The following is a 26971-nucleotide window of genomic DNA, read 5'->3' as shown; positions in this document are numbered from 1 at the left end:
TAATTGGTACAGAAACCTTTGTTTGCAATTACAGAGATCATACGTTTCCTGTCATTCTTGACCAGGTTTGCACACACTGCAGCAGGGATTTTGGCCCACTCCTCCATACAGACCTTCACCAGATCCTTCAGGTTTCGGGGCTGTCGCTGGGCAATATGGACTTTCAGCTCCCTCCAAATATTTTCTATTGGGTTCAGGTCTGGAGACTGGCTAGGCCACTCCAGGACCTTGAGATGCTTCTTACTCCTTAGTTGCCCTGACTGTGTGTTTTGGGTCGTTGTCATGCTGGAAGACCCAGCCACTACCCATCTTCAATGCTCTGACTGAGGGAAGGAGGTTGTTGGCCAAGATCTCACGATACATGGCCCCATCCATCCTCCCCTCAATACGGTGCAGTCGTCCTGTCCCCTTTGCAGAAAAGCATCCCCAAAGAATGATGTTTCCACCTCCATGCTTCACGGTTGGGATGGTGTCTTGGGGTTATACTCATCCTTATTCTTCCTCCAAACATGGCAAGTGGAGTTTAGACCAAAAAGCTCTATTTTTGTCTCATCAGACCACATGACCTTCTCCCATTCCTCCTCTGGATCATCCAGATGGTCATTGGCAAAATTCAGACGGGCCTGGACATGTGCTGGCTTGAGCAGGGGGACCTTGCGCGCGCTGCAGGATTTTAATCCATGACGGCGTAGTGTGTTACTAATGGTTTCCTTTAAGACTGTGGTCCCAGCTCTCTTCAGGTCATTGACCAGGTCCTGCTGTGTAGTTCTGAGCTGATCCCTCACCTTCCTCATGATCATTGATGCCCCACAAGGTGAGATCTTGCATGGAGTCCCAGACCGATTGTGATTGACCGTCATCTTGAACTTCTTCCATTTTCTAATAATTGCGCCAACAGTTGTTGTCTTCTCACCAACCTGCTTGCCTATTGTCCTGTAGCCCATCCCAGCCTTGTGCACGTCTACAATTTTATCCCTGATGTCCTTACACAGCTCTCTGGTCTTGGCCATTGTGGAGAGGTTGGAGTCTGTTTGATTGAGTGTGTGGACAGTTGTCTTTTATACAGGTAACGAGTTCAAACAGGTGCAGTTAATACAGGTAATGAGTGTAGAACAGGAGGGCTTCTTAAAGAAAAACTAACAGGTCTGTGAGAGCCGGAATTCTTACTGGTTGGTAGGTGATCAAATACTTATGTCATGCAATAAAATGCTAATTAATTACTTAAAAATCATACAATGTGATTTTCTGGATTTTTGTTTTAGATTCCGTCTCTCACAGTTGATGTGTAACTATGATCAAAACTACATACCTCTCCATGCTTTGTAAGTAGGAAAACCTGCAAAATTGGCAGTGTATCAAAAACTTGTTCTCCCCACTGTACATTACACACACACACACATACACTCACACACGCAAATATACACTTTCAAATTCCATAAATACAGGCTGTAGTCCCTGGGTAGTCATTATGAGTGTAAAATCTTGGACATGTAATAATTGAGAGGCCAAACAATAGTGTCTGTATAGCTAATCAAGAGCCAGTCTGGTAATGTGCAGAGCTGCGATTAATACAAAATAATGGCTTGTGAAACTGACCTCAGATCTAGGGTCTCTGTCTCGGCCCCTCCATAATCACACACTGGCTTCATTATTCCAGCTCTGTTGACCTTCCCCAGCCTTATTACTGCCATAACAAAATGGCTAGTCTCCCTGGGACTTCAGCCAGGCTCATCTCTCTGTGTAAGGACTGATCAGGCCTCTTCATTAAAACAATCAGCTCATTATACCCAGTTTGGGGGTTTGTTACTGGTCTGGTGAGATAGCACTCCCATGACTGATTGATTTGGAAATGAATGAGTGATGGGTTAGAGACACAGACACCGATTGTTGAGGTACTGTAGATTGATTGGAGTAGAAGAGTGTTTCTGACTATTAGAGGCTGGAGGGACATGGTGCCAGACAGAGAGGCACTGGAGGGCCAGAGGGGCGTTAGAGAGAGGCAGAGGGAGGCAGGGAGAGTTCCCCGTTACCCAGTGTGAACTATTGATCCCATGCCCCCAAACCCTGAAGAAAAGCCAAGACATAAGACAAAAACATTGGAAAATGTACATTTTTGGCTTGATTAATTTCAAGTAAGTCCAGTTCATGTATAGTGTAGAGAATCAATGTGCCATCTAAACTGCTGTGAAACATATTTTCAATACCCAAAAATAATGTATTTTCAGTTGTTTGAAACTGGTGTACAAAACCTAAAGTAAAATACTCAAAAACAAAACTTAAGAACCCAAAGCATAGAAGTAGCGCAGATAGAACATACCTACCACTTCTTAGACGTGCTTTAATTGAGAATGACATATCTATAACTTTCTATGTGAATTTGGTCAGGTCACCCAAAAATGTACACATTGCAGCTTTAACTATCCATTGAAACTTCAGGCATGCCCTCAAAACTCAACTGGGACAACATTCAATTATGTTTGCTCATCTGTCAACGCGTTCAAACATTGTGTAACATTGTGTTACCTGTCAGACATGTGTTAGGTTCAATCTATCACACACTGTAACTACCCCTGTGTGGATGCTTGACTATGGGGACGTCATCTACAGGTCAGCATGCAAGGGAGCCCTTGAGAATCGAGACATGCTTTATCATTCTGTCATTCTGCCAGGTTTTCCCCTTACACCTCTCATCATATGCGTTCTACACTGAGTTTACAAAACATTAAGAACACCTTCCTAATATTGACTTGCACCCCCTTTTGCCCTCAGAACAGCCTCAATTCGATGAAAGGACTAACACAATTGGTCTCTACAAGGTCTTGAAAGCGTTCCACAGAGATGCTGGCCCATGTTGACTCATGCTGGCCCATGTTTTTCTGTATTGACTTTGTGTTTGTCATAATGTCCCTGTGCTTCTGTGTTGTGATGTCTGTCTTGTCCTATGATTTCAATGTTTTTTTGTTAGTGTATTTATTGCACCGCACGTCACTTAACCTCAATGTAAAGGTGGATTATGCTTTAAGAGATGTAGAAGAGATGTCATGTGGAACAGAGGTCTTCACGGATCCACTTGTACCAAGGGGGTCCGAATCCAGAATTCTAAGTATTGTCACGCTCTGAGTCGGATCTTATATGATTGTCACAGGTCTCAGGTATGTGTAGTTTTAACTGACTTGTTCAGATGGATCCATACAGATCCAAACGCGACTGCAGCAGTAGAAAGAGAGAAATTGTATACTTCATTCTGCTGCTTTTGCTTTTCACGATAGTGACGCGTCGCCCGTGTAGCTTGTTGTTGTTGTTGGCCAATCATACGTCATCAAAGCGGCATGGAGTCACGGAGCCTCCATGTGTGGCAAAAGTTAGGAGATATATAATCAATGGAACATGGAATTAAAATTATGGAATTAAAAGTTAATGGAGATGGATAGGCAGTGGTGTAAAGTACTTAAGTAAAAATACTTTAAAGTACTATTTAATTCGTTTTGGGGGGTATCTGTACTTTACTATCGATATTTTTGACAACTTTTAATTCACTACATTTCTAAAGAAAATAATGTACTTTTTACTCCAAAAAAACATTTTCCCTGACAGCCAAAAGTACTCGTTACATTTTGAATGCTAAACAGGACAGAAAATGATCCAATTCACACACTTCTCAAGAGAACATCCCTGGTTTTACCTAATGCCACTGATCTGGCAGAATCAGTAAACACAAGTACTTTGGTTGTAAATTATTTCTGAGTGTTGCAGTGTGCCTCTGGCTATCCGTAAATAAAATAAAAAATACAATTGTGCTGTCTGATTTGCTTAATATAAAGAATTTTAAATTATTCATTATTCATAATTATAAATTATTTTACTGTAACTTTGGATACTTAAGTATATTTTAGCAATTACATTTACTTTTGATACTTAAGCTAACTTAAGTATCAAAACCAAATACTTTTAGACTTTTACTCGAGTAGTATTTTACTGGGTTACTTTATTATTTTACTGGGTGGCTTTCACTTTTACTTGAGTCAATTTCTATTAAGGTATCGTTACTTTTTGTCATGTATTGTCATGTTGTGTCTTTCTGTCCTTTCCTTTCACCCTGTCTCCCTCTGCTGGTCGTACTAGGTTACCGTTTCTGTCCCTCTTTCCCCCAGCTGTTCCTTGTCTTCTCTGACTACCTCATTCACCCCTTTTCCCACCTGTTCCCTTTTTCCCTCTGATTAGGTCCCTATATCTCTCTCTGTTTCTGCTCCTGTCTTTGTCGGATTCTTGTTTGTGTGTCTCATGCCTGAACCAGACTATCATCGTGTTTGCTGCAACCTTGTCCTGTCCTGTCGGAATCTACCTGTCCATCTGAGCCCACGTGTGTTCATCATTAAAGAAACTCTGTTTGTTAATTCGCTTTTGGGTCCTCATTCACGCACCTGACAGAAGAATCCGACCAAGAATGGACCCAGCGACTTCGGATCCTCTCCACTCAGCCGTCGAGATCCAGGGAGCGATGCTAGGCAGACACGAGCAGGAATTGTCTGCTGCTCGACATGCCGTTGAGACCCTGGCCACCCAAGTCTCCAACCTCACAGAACAGGTTCACCATCTCCGCCTCGATCCACCGGCCACTTCCAGGGCTTTCGAATCTCCGGAGCCCAGAATCAATAACCCGCCGTGTTACTCTGGGGAGCCCACTGAATGCCGCTCGTTCCTCACCCAGTGTGATATTGTGTTTTCTCTCCAGCCCCACACTTACGCCAGGAGCACTGCTCGTGTCGCCTACGTCATATCTCTCCTTACTGGACGGGCTCGTGAGTGGGGCACGGCAATCTGGGAGGCAAGGGCTGAGTGTACTAACCAGTATCAGGACTTTAAGGAGGAGATGATACGGGTTTTTGATCGATCTGTTTTTGGGGAGGAGGCTTCCAGGGCCCTGTCTTCCCTATGTCAAGGCAATCGATCCATAACAGACTACTCTATTGAGTTTCGCACTCTTGCTGCCTCCAGTGGCTGGAACGAGCCGGCTTTGCTCGCTCGTCTTCTGGAGGGTCTCCGCGCAGAGGTAAAGGATGAGATTCTCTCCCGGGAGGTTCCTTCCAGCGTGGATTCCTTGATTGAACTCGCTATTCGCATTGAGCGACGGGTTGATCTTCGTCACCGAGCTCGTGGAAAGGAGCTCGCGTTCTCCGTTGCCCCCCTCTCCGCATCACTACCATCTTCCTCTGCCGGCTCGGGAGCTGAGCCTATGCAGCTGGGAGGTATCCGCATCTCGACTAAGGAGAGGGAACGGAGAATCACCAACCGCCTCTGTCTCTATTGCGGTTCTGCTGGTCACTTTGTCACTTCATGTCCAGTAAAAGCCAGAGCTCATCAGTAAGCGGAGGGCTACTGGTGAGCGCTACTACTCCTGTCTCTCCTTCAAGATCCTGCACTACCTTGTCGGTCCATCTACGCTGGACCGGTTCGTCAGCTTCCTGCAGTGCCTTAATAGACTCTGGGGCGGAGGGCTGTTTTATGGACGAGACCTGGGCTCGGGAACATGACATTCCTCTCAGACAGTTAAGGGAGTCCACGGCCTTGTTCGCCCTGGATGGTAGTCCTCTCCCCAGGATTCAGCGTGAGACGCTACCTTTAACCCTCACTGTTTCTGGTAATCATAGCGAAACCATTTCTTTTTTAATTTTTCGTTCACCTTTTACACCTGTTGTTTTGGGCCATCCCTGGCTAGTTTGTCATAATCCTTCCATTAATTGGTCTAGTAATTCTATCCTCTCCTGGAACGTCTCTTGTCATGTGAAATGTTTAATGTCTGCTATCCCTCCTGTTTCCTCTGTCTCTTCTTCACAGGAGGAGCCTGGTGATTTGACAGGGGTGCCGGAGGAATATCACGATCTGCGCACGGTGTTCAGTCGGTCCAGGGCCACCTCTCTTCCTCCACACCGGTCGTATGATTGTAGTATTGATCTCCTTCCGGGAACCACTCCCCCCCGGGGTAGACTATACTCTCTGTCGGCTCCCGAACGTAAGGCTCTCGAGGATTATTTGTCTGTAGCTCTTGACGCCGGTACCATAGTCCCCTCCTCCTCTCCCGCCGGAGCGGGGGTTTTTTTTGTCAAGAAGAAGGACGGGTCTCTGCGCCCCTGCATAGATTATCGAGGGCTGAATGACATAACAGTGAAGAATCGTTATCCGCTTCCTCTTATGTCTTCAGCCTTCGAGATCCTGCAGGGAGCCAGGTTTTTCACTAAGTTGGACCTTCGTAACGCTTACCATCTCGTGCGCATCAGGGAGGGGGACGAGTGGAAGACGGCGTTTAACACTCCGTTAGGGCACTTTGAATACCGGGTTCTTCCTTTCGGCCTCGCTAACGCTCCAGCTGTCTTTCAGGCATTAGTCAATGATGTCCTGAGAGACATGCTGAACATCTTTGTTTTCGTTTACCTTGACGATATCCTGATTTTTTTCACCGTCACTCCAGATTCATGTTCAGCACGTTCGACGTGTCCTCCAGCGCCTTTTAGAGAATTGTCTTTTTGTGAAGGCTGAGAAGTGCACTTTTCATGCCTCCTCCGTCACATTTCTCGGTTCTGTTATTTCCGCTGAAGGCATTAAGATGGATCCCGCTAAGGTCCAAGCTGTCATTGATTGGCCCGCCCCTAAGTCACGCGTCGAGCTGCAGCGCTTTCTCGGCTTCGCGAACTTCTATCGTCGTTTCATCCGTAATTTCGGTCAGGTGGCAGCTCCTCTCACAGCCCTTACTTCTGTCAAGACGTGCTTTAAGTGGTCCGTTTCCGCCCAGGGAGCTTTTGATCTCCTCAAGAATCGTTTTACATCCGCTCCTATCCTTGTTACACCTGACGTCTCTAGACAGTTCGTTGTCGAGGTTGACGCGTCAGAGGTGGGCGTGGGAGCCATCCTTTCTCAGCGCTCCCTCTCTGACGACAAGGTCCACCCATGCGCGTATTTTTCTCATCGCCTGTCGCCGTCGGAACGTAACTATGATGTGGGTAACCGCGAACTGCTCGCCATCCGGTTAGCCCTAGGCGAATGGCGACAGTGGTTGGAGGGGACGACCGTTCCTTTTGTCGTTTGGACTGACCATAGGAACCTTGAGTACATCCGTTCTGCCAAACGACTTAATGCGCGTCAGGCGCGTTGGGCGCTGTTTTTCGCTCGTTTTGAGTTCGTGATTTCTTATCGTCCGGGCTCTAAGAACACCAAGCCTGATGCTTTATCTCGTCTCTTCAGTTCTTCAGTAGCCTCCACTGACCCCGAGGGGATTCTCCCTGAGGGGCGTGTTGTCGGGTTGACTGTCTGGGGAATTGAGAGGCAGGTAAAGCAAGCGCTCACTCACACTCCGTCGCCGCGCGCTTGTCCTAGGAACCTTCTTTTCGTTCCCGTTCCTACTCGTCTGGCCGTTCTTCAGTGGGCTCACTCTGCCAAGTTAGCCGGCCACCCTGGCGTTCGGGGTACGCTTGCTTCCATTCGCCAGCGTTTTTGGTGGCCCACCCGGGAGCATGACACGCGTCGTTTCGTGGCTGCTTGTTCGGTCTGCACGCAGACTAAGTCCGGTAACTCCCCTCCTGCCGGCCGTCTCAGGCCGCTTCCCATTCCCTCTCGACCGTGGTCTCACATCGCCTTAGATTTTGTCACCGGACTGCCTTCGTCAGCGGGGAAGACTGTTATTCTTACGGTTGTCGATAGGTTCTCTAAGGCGGCTCATTTCATTCCCCTTGCTAAGCTTCCTTCTGCTAAAGAGACGGCACAAATCATCATCGAGAATGTTTTCAGAATTCATGGCCTTCCGTCAGACGTCGTTTCGGACAGAGGTCCGCAATTCACGTCTCAATTTTGGAGGGAGTTTTGCCGTTTGATTGGGGCTTCCGTCAGTCTCTCTTCCGGCTTTCACCCCCAGTCTAACGGTCAAGCAGAACGGGCCAATCAGACTATTGGTCGCATCTTACGCAGTCTTTCTTTTCGCAACCCTGCGTCTTGGTCAGAACAGCTCCCCTGGGCAGAATACGCCCACAACTCGCTTCCTTCGTCTGCGACCGGGCTATCTCCTTTTCAGAGTAGCCTCGGGTACCAGCCTCCGCTGTTCTCATCTCAGTTCGCCGAGTCCAGCGTCCCCTCCGCTCAGGCTTTTGTCCAACGTTGCGAGCGCACCTGGAAGAGGGTCAGGTCTGCACTTTGCCGTTATAGGACGCAGACTGTGAGGGCTGCTAATAAGCGTAGAACTAAGAGTCCTAGATATTGTCGCGGTCAGAGAGTTTGGCTCTCCACTCAGAACCTTCCCCTTAAGACGGCTTCTCGCAAGTTGACCCCGCGGTTCATTGGTCCGTTCCGTATTTCTCGGGTCATTAATCCTGTCGCAGTTCGACTTCTTCTTCCGCGATACCTTCGTCGCGTCCACCCGGTCTTCCATGTCTCCTGTATCAAGCCCGTTCTTCGCGCCCCCGCTCGTCTTCCCCCCCCCCCCCCCATCCTTGTCGAGGGCGCACCCATCTACAGGGTCCGTAGGATTTTGGACATGCGTCCTCGGGGCCGTGGTCACCAGTACCTCGTAGATTGGGAGGGGTACGGTCCTGAGGAGAGGAGTTGGGTTCCCTCTCGGGACGTGCTGGACCGTGCGCTGATCGAGGATTTCCTCCGTTGCCGCCAGGTTTCCTCCTCGAGTGCGCCAGGAGGCGCTCGGTGAGTGGGGGGGTACTGTCATGTATTGTCATGTTGTGTCTTTCTGTCCTTTCCTTTCACCCTGTCTCCCTCTGCTGGTCGTACTAGGTTACCGTTTCTGTCCCTCTTTCCCCCAGCTGTTCCTTGTCTTCTCTGACTACCTCATTCACCCCTTTTCCCACCTGTTCCCTTTTTCCCTCTGATTAGGTCCCTATATCTCTCTCTGTTTCTGCTCCTGTCTTTGTCGGATTCTTGTTTGTGTGTCTCATGCCTGAACCAGACTATCATCGTGTTTGCTCCAACCTTGTCCTGTCCTGTCGGAATCTACCTGTCCATCTGAGCCCACGTGTGTTCATCATTAAAGAAACTCTGTTTGTTAATTCGCTTTTGGGTCCTCATTCACGCACCTGACACTTTTACTCAAATATGACAATTGGGTACTTTTTCCACCACTGAGGATAGGCTACAACAACCAAGAGCCAAATGTTAGGCTGCTACTTAATATTCTGAATTGAGATGTTGTTGTTTGTAACTGTGTAGGACGAGAAAGTGCATGCAGCCGGAATTAGTCTAGCTAGCTAGCTTAAGTAGCTCCTCCTGGTTTGATGCAGTCAAGACAGGCACAATGTAATCATATTGAATGATTAATATCCTAGCTTTGGCAGCTATCTACTATTGCGTCTTCTCCCTGCTCCCAGTGTCACTCACTCACTCACTTACTCAGAGTAGTGTCAGTCAATTAAGTCAGTTAATTGACTGACACTACAAGTCAGTTACAATTACACATACCCGAGACCCATGACAATCATATCAGACTCTCAGACCCGTGACATAGAAAATGTTTCGGTCCCATGAAGACCTCTAATGCAGAATTTGATACATCATGATTGTGCCAATGATATTTTATTTGATTTTATTTCACCTTTATTTAACCAGGTAGGCCAGTTGAGAACAAGTTCTCATTTACAACTGTGACCTGGCCAAGATTAAGCAAAGCAGTGCGACAAAAACAACACAGAATTACCAATGGGATAAACAAACTTTACAGTCAATAACACAATAGAAAACACAATGTACATTGTGTGCAAAAGTAGTAAGATTCGGGAGGCCATAGAGGAAAAATAAGTATGACTTGCACTGTAATTTACCCAGGGACCACCGTCCTGATTTAATAATTCACATCCATAGTTCTCGTCAGGAGAGGAGGGGAAACAGGAGGGGTCATGAAGTCGCTGTGGTTGTGACTTTAGTGTTGGTAGTGGGAAAGGGGGAAAGGGGTGGAGTGGATGGTGGATGATGGGTGGTGAGGGATCCCAGCCCATAGAATGGAACTTTTCCAGCTGTCATGAGAGACATGTCCTGGCCTGGATTCAATAGATCTGGAGCTCCATGTTAACCCGGAGCCTCTCCTTTAGCCCCTACACTTTAACCCCCTACACATACTGGATCACACAGAAGGGTTCAAATTGTATCAGTTTAGCTTTTACGATGATGACCTTATGAATGAGATGGAGAAGTCTGCCACTGTCTTATCAATAGACATCTTGTCTCTAAGGTACTGTAACGGTGGTAGAAATGACTTGGAGCTATTTATATATATATATATATTTTTTAAATTACCCCTTTTTTCTCCCCAATTTCATGGTATCCAATTGTTGTAGTAGCTACTATCTTGTCTCATCGCTACAACTCCCGTACTCGCTCGCGAGAGACGAAGGTTGAAAGTCATGCGTCCCAGCAGTACCCGCACCAATGTGCACCTGGCAACCTTGGTTAGCGCGCACTGCGCCCGGCCTGCCACAGGAGTCGCTGGTGCGCCCTACCGACCAAGCCCTCCCTAACCCGGACGACGCTAGGCCAATTGTGCGTCGCCCCACGGACCTCCCGGTCGCAGCCGGTTACGACAGAGCCTGGGCTCGAACCCAGGGACTCTGGCGTTGCAGTACAGCGTTACTGGCGTTGCAGTACAGCGCCCTTAACCACTGCGCCACCCGGGAGGCCGCTATTTATATATCTTGCAGCCATTATGCTGTTTATAATAAGGGCAGAGTTAGTGTCTCTGAGACATGTTCGACAGGCACATACAATTGACTGGCCCTATAGAAATGACTAACACAGATGTAGACGCTCAGCACACAATGTGAGGAGAAATCAATGTTTCATGGAGTATAGTAAATACCATTCATCTTTCATGCAAATTACAGGTCATCTTTCAACCCCTCTGGTGAAGCAGCATTTTAATATCAGCTCTCCCTCTCTCTCCTTCTCTTTTCTCCGTCACTGTCTCTCTTTTCCATTCCAAATAATATATTTTTTTTCTTTGCAGGTATTACTTTACCATTTTCAATTCAGTGGATTCTGCATTGAAAGTGTTGAATATAAATCCTTCTCAATGTTTCCAGGTTCTGCTATTCATAACAAAAACCAGGAGGTAAGTAGAAAACAGGCTCATTGCAGCACAAAACGATCAGACGCGTCTGCCTGGAGCACCAGACTTTATACAGTTGATGGTGTTTGTCCAGCTCAGCCCTGGCTTAACTAGAATAGCATGGAAACAAACATTGCAGCATCTCAGCAAGACCTCATGGTGAGATAATGTTTCCTGCCATCACACATGGGATTGCTGTGTGATTAAGATGGGATGCATATTTAGTGAAGCTACACAGTGTGTGAGAAAGACGGGGAGAGAGAGAGAAAGAGAGAGAGAGAAAGAGACATGACAGATGAGTGTGTGGTAATTGCTGTATGTGGTGAACAGCCACGGGGGAGCCTGTGGTTAATGTGTGTTTGGTTGGTGTGCGGAGGAAGATAACGCTTTGCTCTGGGCTCTGCTAGCTCTGGTAGCTTCAGCACACGGTTAGGCCATCTTTAGGGGGAGGGGAAGCGTCAGCCTGGGAGTGCTGATTCTTCACTGAGGAGTCTCTGTGGTTTCTATAATGCAGCGACTGTATGAGTCAGTTCTTCTCGGAGTGTGTGTGTGTGTCCAGTGTTTGAAAAGTAGGCTACAGTTCAGCCTGTTCTTGCTCTGTACGTTGCTACAGTTTGTACCACAATGCACAGGAGCTTTACTGTGACCTGTATTTTTGAAGGAGGTGCTTACAAAGACTTGCTACCCTGTAACCTTGGTTACTCAGATTACCAGAAAGGTGAAACAGGATGTGAGTTGGAAAACCCCAATATGACTATCTTGACTCAGAAATGCATACTTCCAATCCTATCCAGTTAAAGGGGAATGGAAAACTTTAGGAAGGTAAGCTAAGCCAAGAGGTGCATTTAATCTAATGCTAAACATGTGCATTTAAAAGAAAAGAATAATAAGTACAGTAGTACAGTTCTGGGTGGAAAGAAGATCATGCAGGACAAACACCAGACTGGCTCATTGCCTTCAATGGGAATGAAGGTTCTATACAAGACATTTCTATCACTGAAAACAGAAGCATAACAACACATGGGTGACACAAAGCACATACTTTCTAGTCTGAATGTCACAGAAAACACTGTGAATTCCTGTGGCAGCCATGCAATAGGTGCACACGCACAGGCAGACGTTCACTCACACAAACACGCCATCATCTCGATGAGAAGACGGGAAAGAACCTTGTTTGTTTTGTCTAATAGCTAGAGGACGTATTTTGTAGATGTTAATGAGAGGCAATTAGTTTTGATTAAAAATAAGATTACTGCTTCTCCATGCAATGCTACTATATCAAAACAAAATAATGATTAATCACTGTTTGGGCAAGACATTATTGTCAACAGCGAGATTCAAACTGTACAAATTGCTCTGAGCAAGGAAGGATGAGAAAACATTCATTTAGAAACGTGTGTGGGTCTTATCACCATAGTCTGTTCACTTGAGGACTTTTTCATCTTACTGAAAAGCTGGAATTATCCTCAATGTGTTTGTGTCTGTTGCCCACGCCTGTGTACCAATATTGTGTGTAATGACAGGTTGGACTCAGCCCTCTCTCTCTGTCTCTCTCTCCCCCCGGCAGCGTCCATTGTGATTGGGAAGTGGTGGTGTGAGATGGAGCCGTGTCTGGAGGGAGAGGAGTGTAAGACTCTGCCTGATAACTCTGGATGGATGTGCTCCTCTGGGAACAAGATCAAGACCACAAGGGTGAGACTCTGCTATGGCCCTAGACAACACACACATCACACTGAACACAGCACGCACACATCACATATACACATCAACACAGCACACACAGACTACTCTCTCACAATGGCTATGGATTTGTCAGATAAGCTATGTGAATCTGTTGGTTAATTGAGTCGTGGTGAGAAGCCCTCACTAGAAAACAACAACAACAACAACAACCACAACAACCTATCAGGCTGTAAATATAACCTGAGTGACCGCAGCTAGACAAGACAGTTCTGATATAAACGCTTTGGTACATCCACTGGTATACTGTGGTAGGTGCTCATCTCCTTTCCCATTCCTATCATTTGGGTAATCGTCTCCTGAATCGTCTCCTGAATCGTCTCCTGTTATTTCATATGAAGAACCCTACATTTTCAAAACTCAAGCAGAGTTCAGTGGGAATAAAGTGTGCACTTGACACATATTGTGCTTGTGTTTGTTCTAGTGAGGTGGGCTTTTTAAACTGTAAGCAGAATATCCAATGACCTGCGCCAGAAAAGTGTAAGCAAGGCAGTGAAAAACAGCGTGTTTTTGCCTGAGGGGTAAACTCTTTTAGAAGATAAACTTAAGAGCAAGTGCCTTTCCACTGCCAGGCAGTGTGTAAAAAAACAAGATGAAGAATCGGCCGTAAGAAATGAAAATAATAAAAGGAATAAAGTGAGCTCATCTAACACTCTGTGACAGGTTGATCGGCAGATTTGTATTCATTCTATGGGTGCAGCCTCCCGCTTCTCTTAGTGATTCGTGACCATGACTGAATAGAAATAGAGACTAATGTGATAATGGTGACAGGAACAGCCAGGGAAGGTTAGACCACACAGGGTTTCTCAAGGTTGTTCCGCTTGCTTATGCAATACACAGTCTATACTTGCATGCTATTCCAAGCCTTAAAAGCGAAAAGAAGTTGACCGGATGGTACGATTTTGCCAGCCTGTCAAGGTAAGCAAACTTTAAGAACGCCTCTCAGAATGCCTTCTTTGGACAACAACGTGAAATGCGTTTCATAAGTTGGATGTAACCTTGGACGAACCCTCTCGTTGCCAAGCATATTTCCAAAACAGTGGTTCACAAACCTCTCCTTGGGGACCCCCTACCGTCCTATGTGTTTGATCTATTCCAGAGCTAGCACACCTGATTCAAATTGTCAACGAATCATCAAATCCCTGGTCGCCTTCCTCTGCTCAGACATTGCATGCATCAACCAATGGTTGCGTGACACGTCATCGACTGTGCCGTCGGGCACCAGATTGCTAAAACATATGATATGGTTAGCTGATACCTAAACGACCTATCCAGGCACCTGTTGAATACATGAATCAGGGAAGTTAATTCAAGTCCACAACAAAATGTTGAAATGTCTGGCCATCCCCGAGGAGAGGTTTGAGAACCACTGTCCTAAAAACACCTCATATGAATCAATTACTGTGTGCAGTGCTAGAAGTGATCTGAAGTCAGTGAACAGGAAGGGATCCTGTGTGTGTGCATTAGGGTCAGAGGCAAAGGCTCTACAAAAGGATATACTCCTAAATATCCACATCAACATTTTCTCTTGACCCTCTCTTTGCAGAACACTGCGCCATACTCACCTTTTTAGCTCTGGAAGCAAAATGCAGAGGATGCTTCAACAGAAACTGAGCTGCATTCTTGCTTCTGTAAAGGTTAGTCTCTCTCCAGCTTTTCTTCATGTGCACTTCACTAAACAACTATAGGAGTGTGACTGACTGACTTATGTTCAATGGCTTCTCATTAATTCAAATACTCAGTGAAAAATATTCAACTGTGTGTGTTTACAGAATGTGCATAATTAGGCAAAATGACACAAATACTACGCGCTCTCCCTTCCACTGAAGATTATAGTAAAACACACACAGCACATGCAACACGCGCAATATAAATTACGTTCGTCAACAATTAAAAAACTATCTCATCTACAGTACCAGTCAAAAGTTTGGACACACCTTCTCATTCCAGGGTTTTTCTTTATTTTTACTATTTTCTACATTGTAGAATAATGAATAGTGAAGACATCAAAACTATGAAGTAACAAACATGGAATCATAGAATCATTGGCAACTCCGGGATGCTGACCTTCTAGGCAGAGTTGCAAAGAAAAGCCATATCTCAGACTGGCCAATAAAAAGAAAAGATTAAGATGGGCAAAAGAACACAGACACTTGACAGAGGAACTCTGCATAGAAGGCCAGCATCCCGGAGTCGCCTCTTTGCTGTTGACATTGAGACTGGTGTTTTGCAGGTAATATTTAATTAATCTGCCAGTTTCTCAAACTAGACACTCTAATGTACTTGTCCTCTTGCTCAGTAGTGCACCGGGACCTCCCACTCCTCTTTCTATTCTGGTTAGAGCCAGTTTCACTGTTCTGTGAATCGAGTAGTACACAGCGTTGTACAAGATCATCAGTTTATTGGCAATTTCTTGCATGGAATAGCCTTCATTTCTCAGAACAAGAATAGACTGATGAGTTTCAGAAGAAAGGTCTTTGTTTCTGGACATTTGGAACCTGTAATCAAACGCAAATGCTGATGCTCCAGATCCTCAACCAGTCTAAAGAAGGCCAGTTTTATTGCTTCTTTAATCAGAACAACATTTTCAGCAGTGCTAACATAATTACAAAAGGGTTTTCTAATGATCAATTAGCCTTTTAAAATGATAAACTTGGATAGCTAACACAATGTGCCACTTGAACACAGGAGTGATGGTTGCTGATAATGGGCCTCTGTACCTGTATGTAGATATTTCATTAAAAATCAGCTACAATAATCAATTACACTTACAAAGTCTACACTGTATTTCTGATGGATTTTATGTTATTATAATGGACAAAAAAATGTGTTTTTCTTTCAAATACAAGGACATTTCTAAGTGACCCCAAACTATTGAACGGTAGTATATGTATGCAGGCCTCAACCCCTCCCCTGAGAGCACTTGATCCAGTATATCACGTTGATCACATCATTGTGATCTCTACAGCGTCATTGGCTGGTCGTCATTGACCTTGCGTAGGCTTAAACAATCGTATACACTGATTTAAAAAGCCATACTGGGTAAAATGCCACTTTATCTCTGTTCTTTTTTAATCAGGTCAATAAATAAATATAAATTACGGTCCCATTCTCAATTGCTTTTAACAGTACCAAGAATTATAACAGGTCATGGTAGAAATAGTTTTAGGTACTCAGCTCCGTGGTTTTGGAATTCTCTCCTGGACATTTTAAAATTTGATGATCTAGTCACATTGGTGGAGTTTTAACACTTGATCGATGTAAATATCACGAGTGTAATTGTCTTTAGGACAGCTGTTTTCTAGTCGTGACATTCGTGTTTTGTTTTTACGTAATATGTAATTGTTGTACTTGTATGTGTGTCTATAGTTTTTTTTTTTATGTTGTGTTAGTATATGTTGTTTTATCTGAAACTCTGTTCCCCTGCTGCTATTGGGAAAAGCATTGTTATCTCAATGAGAAAAACCTGTATAAATAAAAGTTAAATAAATACAAATATAGAAACTGCAACCACTCCTAAAGGACACCAATAATAAGAAGAGACTTGCTTGGGCCAAGAAACACGAGCAATGGACATTCGACTGGTGGAAATCTGTCCTTTGGTCTGAGATCTTTGGTTCCAACTGCCGTGTCTTTGTGAGAAGGAGAGTAGATGAACGGATGATCTCTGCATGTGTGGTTCCCACCGTGAAGCATGGAGGTGTGATGGTGTGGGGGTGCTTTGCTGGTGACTGTGATTTATTTAGAATTCAAGGCACACTTAACCAGCATGGCTACCACAGCATTCTGCAGCAATTCGTCATCCCATCTGGTTGGCGCTTAGCGGGACTATCATTTGTTTTTCAACAGGACAATGACCCAACATACCTCCAGGCTATGTAAAGGCTATTTGACCAAGAAGGACAGTGATGGAGTGCTGTATCAGATTACCTGGCCTCCACAATCACTCAACCTCAACGCAGTTGAGAAGGTTTGGGATGAGTTGGATGGCAGAATGAAGGAAAAGCAGTCAACAAGTGCTCAGCATATGTGGGAACTCCTTCAAGATGTCTGGAACAGCATTCATAGTGAAGCTGATTGGGAGAAGCCCAAGAGTGTGCAAAGCTGTTGTCAAGGAAAGGGTGGCTACTTTGAAGAATCTCAAATATAAAATAGATTTTGATTTAACACTTTTTTGGTTCCTACAGGATTCCATATTTGTTATTTCATAGTTTTGATGTTTTCACTATTATTCTACAATGTAGAAAATATAAAAATATACGAAAAACCCTTGACTGAGTAGGTGTGTCCAAACTTTTGACTGGCACTGTACATCTGGAAATACAAAGACATGCATGCCGCCTGTCAACACACGCACCCCCCCCCCCCCCCCCCCCCCCACACACACACACACACACACAGCCCTGGCCATTTGCTGTTCTGGTCAGATCAGTGTGTAATAGTAGGATCAGTCCCTATCTTTCATCCATTCTCTCCTTTGTTTCATGTCCTATTTTGCTACTGGGTACTGTGTGAATTAGATTACTGTGCATAGTCCCAGTCTGCCAATCCCATTATGAATTGCTCATCTCGGATGTGTGTGTGTGTGTGTGTGTGTGTGTGTGTGTGTGTGTGTGTGTGTGTGTGTGTGTGTGTGTGTGTGTGTGTGTGTGTGTGTGTGTGTCTGAAACCCTTGGGTATGTCTGTCTCCTGCCCTTCTTGTTGTGTGGGTTGTTCTCAGAGGCTGCTTTATGTCCTGATCTGCCTCTAACGTGGGGCATTTAGACAACTATCAGCGGACAGCATAGAAAACAGACCATTTAAAAGGGTTTTATTTCCCTCTCTGTATTCCTGTTTTAATCAACATCTTTCATTCTTTCTGCATTGAGGGCAAATAACCTCATCTGTATTTGTTTCGTTATACTCCAGTAAATCCTACAGGACTTTCTTCCCCCCTTTTCATTTCACCTGCAGGGTTTCATTTGGCTCTGAACAGCCTCAGTGAAATGCAATCAGGCACACCCCCCACCCCTCCCCACACACACACACACACACACACACAAACACACATAAATACATCAGCTTTAATACTCGTTTTTTAAATTGGCCTGAACGTAAGAAGCTGACAAGGCGAGCGCCTGACAGCCTTTTTTTCTGTATTTTTTCTTGCTGTCTTTCAGGGGGGAGACCTGCTTGCCTGTACTCTATCAGCAGCAGACAAGGCAGGCCTTTTGTTTGAGGAAGTCACAGTGAAGGGAACTGGGGAGGGACCCCTCCAAACACACGCCCAGCATAGATCCACATTACCCGCTCCATTGGCTAAATAGATCAATCCATTTCTTCTCACGCCATACAATTACATGGGAAAGGGAGAGAACAACAAAAAGCTAAAATGTAACATCTTGTCTTCATTCTGCTTACCTGCCCCTTTTTGTTATAAGGATCTAATTATGTGAAGGCTTCAATATAATCAAGAATCCCTACCAGACAGACAGTACATGTCACCAGACAGATTGACTGTTAGCCCAGGATCATTCATGGCTGAGAGAAGAAGAAGAAACTAATAACAGCCATTTCACTAATACTTTGGTAGTTTCCTAGCTGTTGCCTCAGCATGTAAATTCAGTATATGCTTTGCTGTTTCAAGAGCCACATGTTGTCTATTAGAAGTACCAGAAGGCACCTTTTCAAGACAGTCACAAAACACAACAGGATATATCCCATCTGGGAGGCTTGTTCAGAGCAAAGTGCAACAGACGCATCACCATCAAATGTGTTGAATAAGAGAAATCATAAATCAATTGATCAAATGAACAACTGTCACCACTCCACAGAGTAAAGTCATGTTTTCAACTTACACTACCGTTCAAAAGTTTGGGGTCACTTAGAAATGTCCTTGTTTTTGAAAGAAAAGCCCATCAGAAATACAGTGTAGACGTTGTTGTAAATTACTATTATAGCTGGAAATGGCAGATTTTTTTATGGAATATCTACATAGACGTACAGAGGCCCATTATCAGCAACCATCACTCCTGTGTTTCAATGGCACGTTGTGTTAGCTAATCAGTTTATCATTTTAAAAGGCTAATTGATCATTAGAAAACCCTCTTGCAATTATTTTAGCACTGCTGAAAACTGTTGTTCTGATTAAAGAAGCAATAAAACTGTCCTTCTTTAGACTAGTTGAGTATCTGGAGCTTCAACATTTGCGGGTTTGATTACAGGCTTGTTCTGAGAAATGAAGGCTATTCCATGCAAGAAATTGCCAAGAAACTGAAGATTTCGTACAACGCTGTGTACTGTTCTACTCCCTTCACAGAACAGTGAAAACTGTCTCTAACTAGAATAGAAAGAGGAGTGGGAGGCCCCGGTGCACAACTGAGCAAGAGGGCAAGTACATTAGAGTGTCTAGTTTGAGAAACAGACGCCTCACAAGTCCTCAACTGGCAGATTCGTTAAATATTATTCTTCAAAACACCAGTCTCAACGTCAACAGTGAAGAGGTGACTTCGGGATGCTGGCCTTCTAGGCAGAGTTGCAAAGAAAAAGTCATATCTCAGACTGGCCAAGAAAAATAAAATATTAAGATGGGCAAACGAACACAGACACTGGACAGAGGAACTCTGTCTAGAAGGCCAGCGGGTACTATTAAACAAAGCCTTCCTTTCTCAGAACAAGAAAAGACTGACGAGTTTCAGAAGAAAGTTCTTTGTTTCTGGCCATTTGGAGCCTGTAATCGAACCCACAAACGGTAGTGTATATTTTTTTGGTAACAGTTTACATTAACCATCCGTCCGCATTTTGCTTTCATAATAATGACATGACAGCTGATGTAAGCTTAAAGGGGTAGTCTATAGTTGCTACATACATGTTTGGACTTAGAAATGAATGATATGTACCCATTGATTGTTGAAGAATATACTGCAACTTCTAAATGCCTTATTAGCTTAGTTCAATTGTCATACCCCATCAGAACCCAAAATTTGATCTTGTTTTACTCCAATGTTTTTAAACAAAGTAAGTGTAAACATGTACTGTAGCCTCAAAACACGGTTAGAACTAGAATTGTGATATCATGGATGGTCAGTCATTGCGTACATACCTCCGTCTATGAATTTGAGAGTGGTTACATTTATCCACTTTCTAATTGTTTCAACTACTGATTACTGCTTTAACTGTCTTCAACAGTAGACAACGTAGAAGACAAACTTTGGCTTTGTAGTGGGGTAATATTTGATCTGTGTATATTATACAGTGTAGAACTCACACGTGACCCCTGATAAGACTATGTCATTTGTACATTAACAAAGTGTATTAGAAAGTATATCTGACTCCATTTAGCGTTATAGTACAAAGAGATGCGTAATAGGGCCAGGGGCCTAGAAGCCTAGGAAATTAGAATATATCACACAACCTTTCGCCAATGGACAGGATACAGTATAAAAGAGAGAGAAAAACAGACCTTCATTTTATTTATAACATCTGAAGGTGTGAAACCTACCACCATTGACCAATCAAACAATACCAATACACATGGTTAGCAGATGTTATTGCGAGCGTAGCGAAATGCCCTTGCTTCTAGATCCGACAGTGCAGCAGTATCTAAGAGTATCTAAGAGGTAATATCTAACAATTCCACAACAAAACCTATTATCTAACAAATTCCACAACAACACCTAATGCATCAAACATTTCCGTAAAAAACAACAACGATAAAGCCTTGTGTTCCTGTTTTTTTATTTATTTTTCGCGCTGTTGGTGTTAGGTGCACTTGATTCAGCAGCCCTAGCACCGGGAAGGCAAAGTGTTCCCATTTTTAACCATTGCATGTGTCTGAAGGTAGAACTCCACCTACCCAGCAGTCCCAGATAGCAAATCAAGTGCACCTATAGGCCTACCCCTGACCAATCAGATAGCTCGTAACACTGCGTCTGCACAGTGTCTGCACAATGTAATAGGAAGCATCGAACGCACAGCAAAGTTCATAATGTGAGATTTCAAAAGTTTTAAAACCATGAGTGGAGACTCAACAAAAACAGCAAAGAGCTGCTGTGTTTATGAGTAAGGTCATGTTTAAGTTGTTATTCAGCACTGCCAACACTTTGTTCAACAGTTTAATAGTTCATAAAATGCACGTTCTCCCACATTCCACTCACACTGCAACCAGCACTGCAGCTGCAATGAATGAGTAAAGCAAAGTGTTTCGATAAGGTTGCGTTGTTGTTATTGGAGGCGTGTCTTTGTTAACATCGAGGAGTTTTTCAACAACATAAATTGATGCACGGGGCAGAAGTACTGCAGCTGGAAGACTGTGTCCCCTTTTCTCAGCGGAAGGAGAGTTATACACCTTAAATGTTGAAACATCATTTCAAAATTGTCTTAGAAGAACAACATTGTCAGGACAATTCAAGCTTAGCCAGTATGCAGTGATAATGTATTGGGCCTACAGCCTACTGCACAAACCTCATTGCTGCAGAACTGGTTTTAATTGGTTAATGTTGCATAGGCATCCTTTTTTTTAAGTCAAGTTGTTTTTTTTCTGAGCGTTAGATCTCGGCTTGCATTTTCGCTGCTTTAAAGAGAGAGAGATACATTTTGGCCCTCAGAGGGGGGGGGGGGGGCGTACTGGTCTATAAAGCATTGCCATTTGTGTTTTGCTGCACCATTTGCCATGCAGCCCCAGGTGACAGAGAGACATAGTTTAGGGCTGAGCCTGCAGTGTCATAAAGAGATGTGTCATAAGCTGACATCAACTGCCTTCACTGTTTATGTCGTCTGTCATGTCATTCTCATAACAGTGTTATGTAGGCCTTATGATGGAAGGTTCATGTAAAGTGGTTCTGCTTGCTTCTACTCTTTTGCTCTATACCCACTGTCAGTGTCACATTAAATGGATCTTGATGTATGTTGTTGTCGTCTGGAGTTTTCTGTTCCTTGGGGGGGTTTCGTTGCTTTTCAAAGAAGTTCCTCAACAAATGGAATGGATGTGTTCAGCACTTAACGAGAAACATAAGGAAAGAGAATGTCTACATTATTTCGCTAAGGCAATTGTCCTTGGCTCTTTTTACTTATTGATGTCTATGCAAATTGCATTTTAATGTGGCCTGTAAATTAGAATGCAGAGGGCTTCGTTTCCAACAGGAAAAAAAGTTTGGGAATCCTTTTCCAATCCATCCCTACCTGCTGCTGGGGACAGAACAGAGGACAGCTGAAATGACAGCATGTGCATATAATGTAACAAACCTCTGTGGGATTCAGTCTGTCTCTCTGTGGGAGAAGCAGGCGTAATGACAACTGTGCTTGTTATATTAGAGGTCACTTTCTGCTTGAACAAACTGTGACATTTGGCCATTCATTGGTTGATAGAGATGAAACAGATGCAAATGCTGGACAGCTTCACCCTGAGGATTAGCTCTCTGACCAAAGGGGCTAGTTCTGTATAGAGATTAGAGAAGGGGGAGAGTACACGTGGTACCTGCTACTGTAAGGCTGTGTCCTGGCAAAGAGAAAATTGAGTCAAACTACATTTGAATGGGAATGATCGAGTCGTCATGCTACACTAAGTCAGACTTTCCTATATGGTGTTTATGGTTGTGAATGTTGTCTAAAACGATCAATATCACTCCAGCTTTGAAAAAAGGTGGCACTTAATCTTGAAAATGTTGAATGTCATCACAATGTTATACCATGATAGTGAACTATAAAAAACTATGCTAACATAGTACTCTCTGACAGGAGAGTTGGGTTGACAGAGGTGGTGCACACAGGGCCACTCACAAACTGCATGAACATTCTGACCTGTCAGAGAGAAAAGCTATAAGCCTCCACATCATTCTACCATCCACCCCCACAATTTCCAAATTACGACACAGACCTATTAGTATGAGCTGTGCCCAGGGCCCCGAGGGGTCCCCCAGGGCCCTGTCCCTGTCTCAATCACACACACACACACACACACACCTGGCTGCCACCACCAGCAGAGACCTGTGGATGGAAATGTCATTGTGAGCAGTGTGAGGGCGAGACCAGAGCCACTGGGTTTTTAAAATTTTTCTTAGCTCCACGTTGTGCAGGGTGTTGTGCAGGGTGTGTCCCCTATTCTCTGTCCTCATTTCTGATTATTAAACAGGATTGATCAGAGTCAAAGTTTTAGATTGATTGCCGTGAATGTTGTTGATTTCGGTAAATGAGCATTTTTAGTAAATATAAAAAAATGATATCACATTTTTGAGGAGATGTGAACTTTTAAATGATATATTGAGACACACTGTCGACATTGGAAAACATACCGTGTGTGTAACCAAGACGAGACAAAGGGGATGCAGCAGGTAAAGATGTAGCAGTCTGGTTCATCGTGAACATACTGAGCACCTCATTCAACGCTCTGAAAAGCCTTCTATAGCTGCCTGAGGGCTGCACAATGTGCCATTGAAATCCAGCCAGATTCACGACTGACACTAAATAAGAGTTGTTGAATTTAAACCACAGGGAGACAGTCAGGCTTACGTCCCTTTTAGCAGAACCAAAAGTCCCTTCACTGCGCTCAGATAGACAGGCTGAAATACTGAGAGATGATTGGCTGGTTCTGTTTGAGGAAGCACAGGCTTCTCCATGACGTTGATCATGGGTACAGAAGTGTGAAGTAATAAAGCAGAAAATGTGCCACAGTGATATTACCCAGAGCAGACAAACACAGCATGGAAACACACCAAGGTTTTTGCAACGACACTCTCTGATATCTCATGGATGAGAATATACCTCAGTTTCAATGTTGCTCACTCTCACAAAAGCTGTCTGTTTTTAGCAATAACAGCAGAGGGGAGGTGAGAGAGATGAGCCTCTCAGTTCAAAAGACCTCTTGTTTTGACATGTGGAATGGAGAAATTCCTCGGGGTGTAATCCTCACGCACTTGTATGCCTTTGTTCTGTCTAAGTGTGTGTGTGTTTCTCTTCTCCTCTTCCCTGTGTGTTTCAGATTCACCCCAGGACCTAACAAAGAGCTCCCTTGCAGGCTCCGAGCCAGGATCCCCTCCCTCCGAACGGACTAAAACTATTACATCAACTGGATTACCTGTGACTGCAAAAAAAGGATATCCTCCTAGATAAAACAGCTTCGCTCGGGTGGTGCCAAGGATTTTAGACCAGACTAATCCCTTTTTGATCAATGAGCCTCACGTCGGGACTCTCCTCCACAACAACCACGGCCAATTTCCTACATGCTCTTTTTTTCTCCCTTTCGAAACTAAAACAGCTTAGCAGGGGTTATTTAGAGGTTGTAAAAACGTTATTTGAAGACACTAACGCCTCCCCAAAGGTAAACTGTATTATCCTCACTGAGCCTCAGTGCCACTGAGCAAGGGATCCTACAGGATCAGTGGCACGTTGGAGGGACATTATGTGGGGATCGATTGAACCTTTTTCAATAATCCTTGTCATCGGCGTCCATCTTAGAAGCGACATCTCAGCATGCCAGCTTTGTTGTGACTGTGCAGAGCCTGGGCAGTGACCCTGACTGCTGTCGACTCTGCCTACGCAACGCAATACCCACAGGAACAACAACAACACAGCGCTGATCAAACAGACACTCAGAGGTCACAGGGGTCAACCCAGGGGCCCATAGTCACTGTCCATGATTGACATGTCATTCAGAACTGTTCTTTGTTGGCACATTCTATGTAATTCATTGGAGCTTTTTCTTTGTACATAATATACTTGTGTGTGTATATATACTGTAAATACAGGATAAAAAAGGCAGTTTGAGGGCTCTCTTATACAGTAAACATATCCTGCAAGGAGATCCTTCCATGGAATTCTTCAGTTCTATCCCTGATTATGAAGTACAGTGAATTCCTAGTCAAAGGTAGTGGTTGAATATCCTCTCTGTGTATAGGACTGTTTGCAGTGTTTGATTTCATTGAGGATCTCTGGAATAGACTTTGCGGGACCATAATGAGAAAGTATTGGTCTCATTCACCCTTCAGTGATGTGCTTGGAAAACAGGAATCCCTGTGGCTTCTGTAAAGATTATTAAACCACTGTACAGAACTGCCTCACAAAAGAAACAAGCATCAACAGTGACCCAAGTCCTCTTTTTTTGTTATAAATTATAGATAACAACAGTGCAACTGGGTCCAGTATCTGAGACTTATTTTATGTCCTGTGTCTGCTATTGAGAATGGTTGTGGACTTGACTTTGCTTGTTGTGCGTAGATTCCACACTGACACACTGAAAGACTTCCCAGTGGATATTTAGAAAAATACATTGAGAAAGTATTGGACACATTGAACAGACATGCAGTACCTTCACTAGATATACATACAGTCTTATCAGAATTAAAGGGGTTTTCTATAATGAGTTTCCTGTCTCCCTTTACTAAAAGTTTACTGTTTTAATGTGGGTGCTTTTTCTTGTGGTGCGTACATTCATAATTTCCTCTAAGTGCCATCTATATTGTGAACAGATACGTATTACACCATTTGTCTGAGTCAACACTCAGTCAACAACACTTTTAACAAGTATTAAAATAACTGGCGGAAATATGCATCAAAAACACACACACACACACACACACACACACACACACACACACACACACACACACACACACACTCACACACACACACACACACACACACACACACACAAACACACACAAATTATTGTGTGTGATTGTTCATTTACACAACTCCCTTGGTGCCAAAGAGGATTTAGCAAAATAACATATTCAATGAATTTATGCAATTACAATAAAGATTTCCAATATCGTGCCCAGCTATATTTGTTGATGCAGAGTTGTCTCATCTCCCTACAGACACACTTTTGTATATTAGTCATTAGGAAATTCTGCTTTTTTGTGCCGTTTGGTTCCTCACTGCAGTCACAGAAGGTATCAAACTGACAGACACATCAATCTCCCAGCGGTCTTGCCAAAATCACACAGGAAGATATGCAGAGAGAGAGATGGAATGTGTGTTTTCTCTTCCTCAATGAGCCGTTCCCATTCCCCTCTTTGTTTGTTTCATATCTAATAGGATTCAGAGCTTCCTGTGGTGTCATTGTGTCTGTACAGAACAACATGACTGAGTGTGTATATTGCAGTGAGAGGTAGAGGAGCGGGAGAATCTAATGTTACTAAAGGGGAGATATGGTGCTATGACATACTGTGAAGATTATCCTTAAATGCATGAAGATGTACACATCATAGGGGTTTTCTCTCCTTGTTTATGCAGGTTCTAAAGTGAATTGTGTTTAAAGGGTGCTCTTGGATAAGTGCTAGAAGAGAAGTAGAGATATGTTTGTTCTTTGTTCTCTTTTATGCACTCCACTCCTGTGCAGAGATGATGGAGTCATGCTGTGGAGGGAGGTCTTGCTCCATTTTAGGCGGAGTAGAGCTGAACACAACCTGCATAGATAACAGACCTCAGTTCTCTCCCTCTCCACATTATTATTACAATGTCACAGGCGACACGTCAATCACGCCCCCCAGCCTCCCTCTGAGAAGCAACCATGTCTGCATCAACCTGTACCGCTATTCTACAGCCGACAGCATGGCAGCTGATGGAACACTACACTGATGGAACACTAATACTGATGGAACACTACACTGATGGAACACTAATACTGATGGAACACTAATAATGATGGAACACTACACTGATGGAACACTAATACTGATGGAACACTACACTGATGGAACACTAATACTGATGGAACACTACACTGATGGAACACTAATACTGATGGAACACTACACTGATGGAACACTACACTGATGGAACACTAATACTGATGGAACACTAATACTGATGGAACACTAATACTGATGGAACACTACACTGATGGAACACTAATACTGATGGAACACTAATACTGATGGAACACTACACTGATGGAACACTACACTGATGGAACACTAATACTGATGGAACACTAATACTGATGGAACACTACACTGATGGAACACTAATACTGATGGAACACTACACTAATTGAACACTAATACTGATGGAACACCTCACTGATGGAACACTAATAGTGATGGAACACTACACTGATGGAACACTTAAGTGATAATGCCCAAGAAGCTGGTGTTTGGAGGATATATTGGCATGGATGTTGTTAGGCCCGAGTCAAAGTCGGTTGCCAGAGACGCGACGCAGTCG

General features: G+C 44.0%; 1 protein-coding gene across 3 annotated transcripts in view; it reads left to right on the top strand.

The window, feature by feature from the left end:
- Nucleotides 1-25160, top strand: part of LOC110527961 (chemokine-like protein TAFA-1) — a 280252-nt gene extending 255092 nt beyond the window's left edge. Inside the window, exons 4-6 of one of the 3 annotated variants that reach the window (XM_090241105.1) lie at nt 12657-12781; nt 14376-14466; nt 23784-25160. In XM_090241105.1, coding sequence (XP_090097231.1) covers nt 12657-12781; nt 14376-14402 — 152 coding nt within the window. In that variant the 3' untranslated portion in view covers nt 14403-14466; nt 23784-25160. Of the gene's footprint in view, nt 1-12656; nt 12782-14375; nt 14467-17988; nt 21714-23783 lie in introns of those variants that run through there. The other 2 variants (XM_090241107.1, XM_021609612.3) reach the window with 2 other exon arrangements.
- Nucleotides 25161-26971: the final 1811 nt, after the last annotated feature.

Source organism: Oncorhynchus mykiss, chromosome 7 (assembly GCF_057628025.1).
Source record: "Oncorhynchus mykiss isolate SJ-2025 chromosome 7, ASM5762802v1, whole genome shotgun sequence".
NCBI classification, from domain to species: domain Eukaryota; kingdom Metazoa; phylum Chordata; class Actinopteri; order Salmoniformes; family Salmonidae; genus Oncorhynchus; species Oncorhynchus mykiss.
Note: the sequence above shows the minus strand (reverse complement) of the source record. Positions and strands in the feature narration are given on the sequence as shown.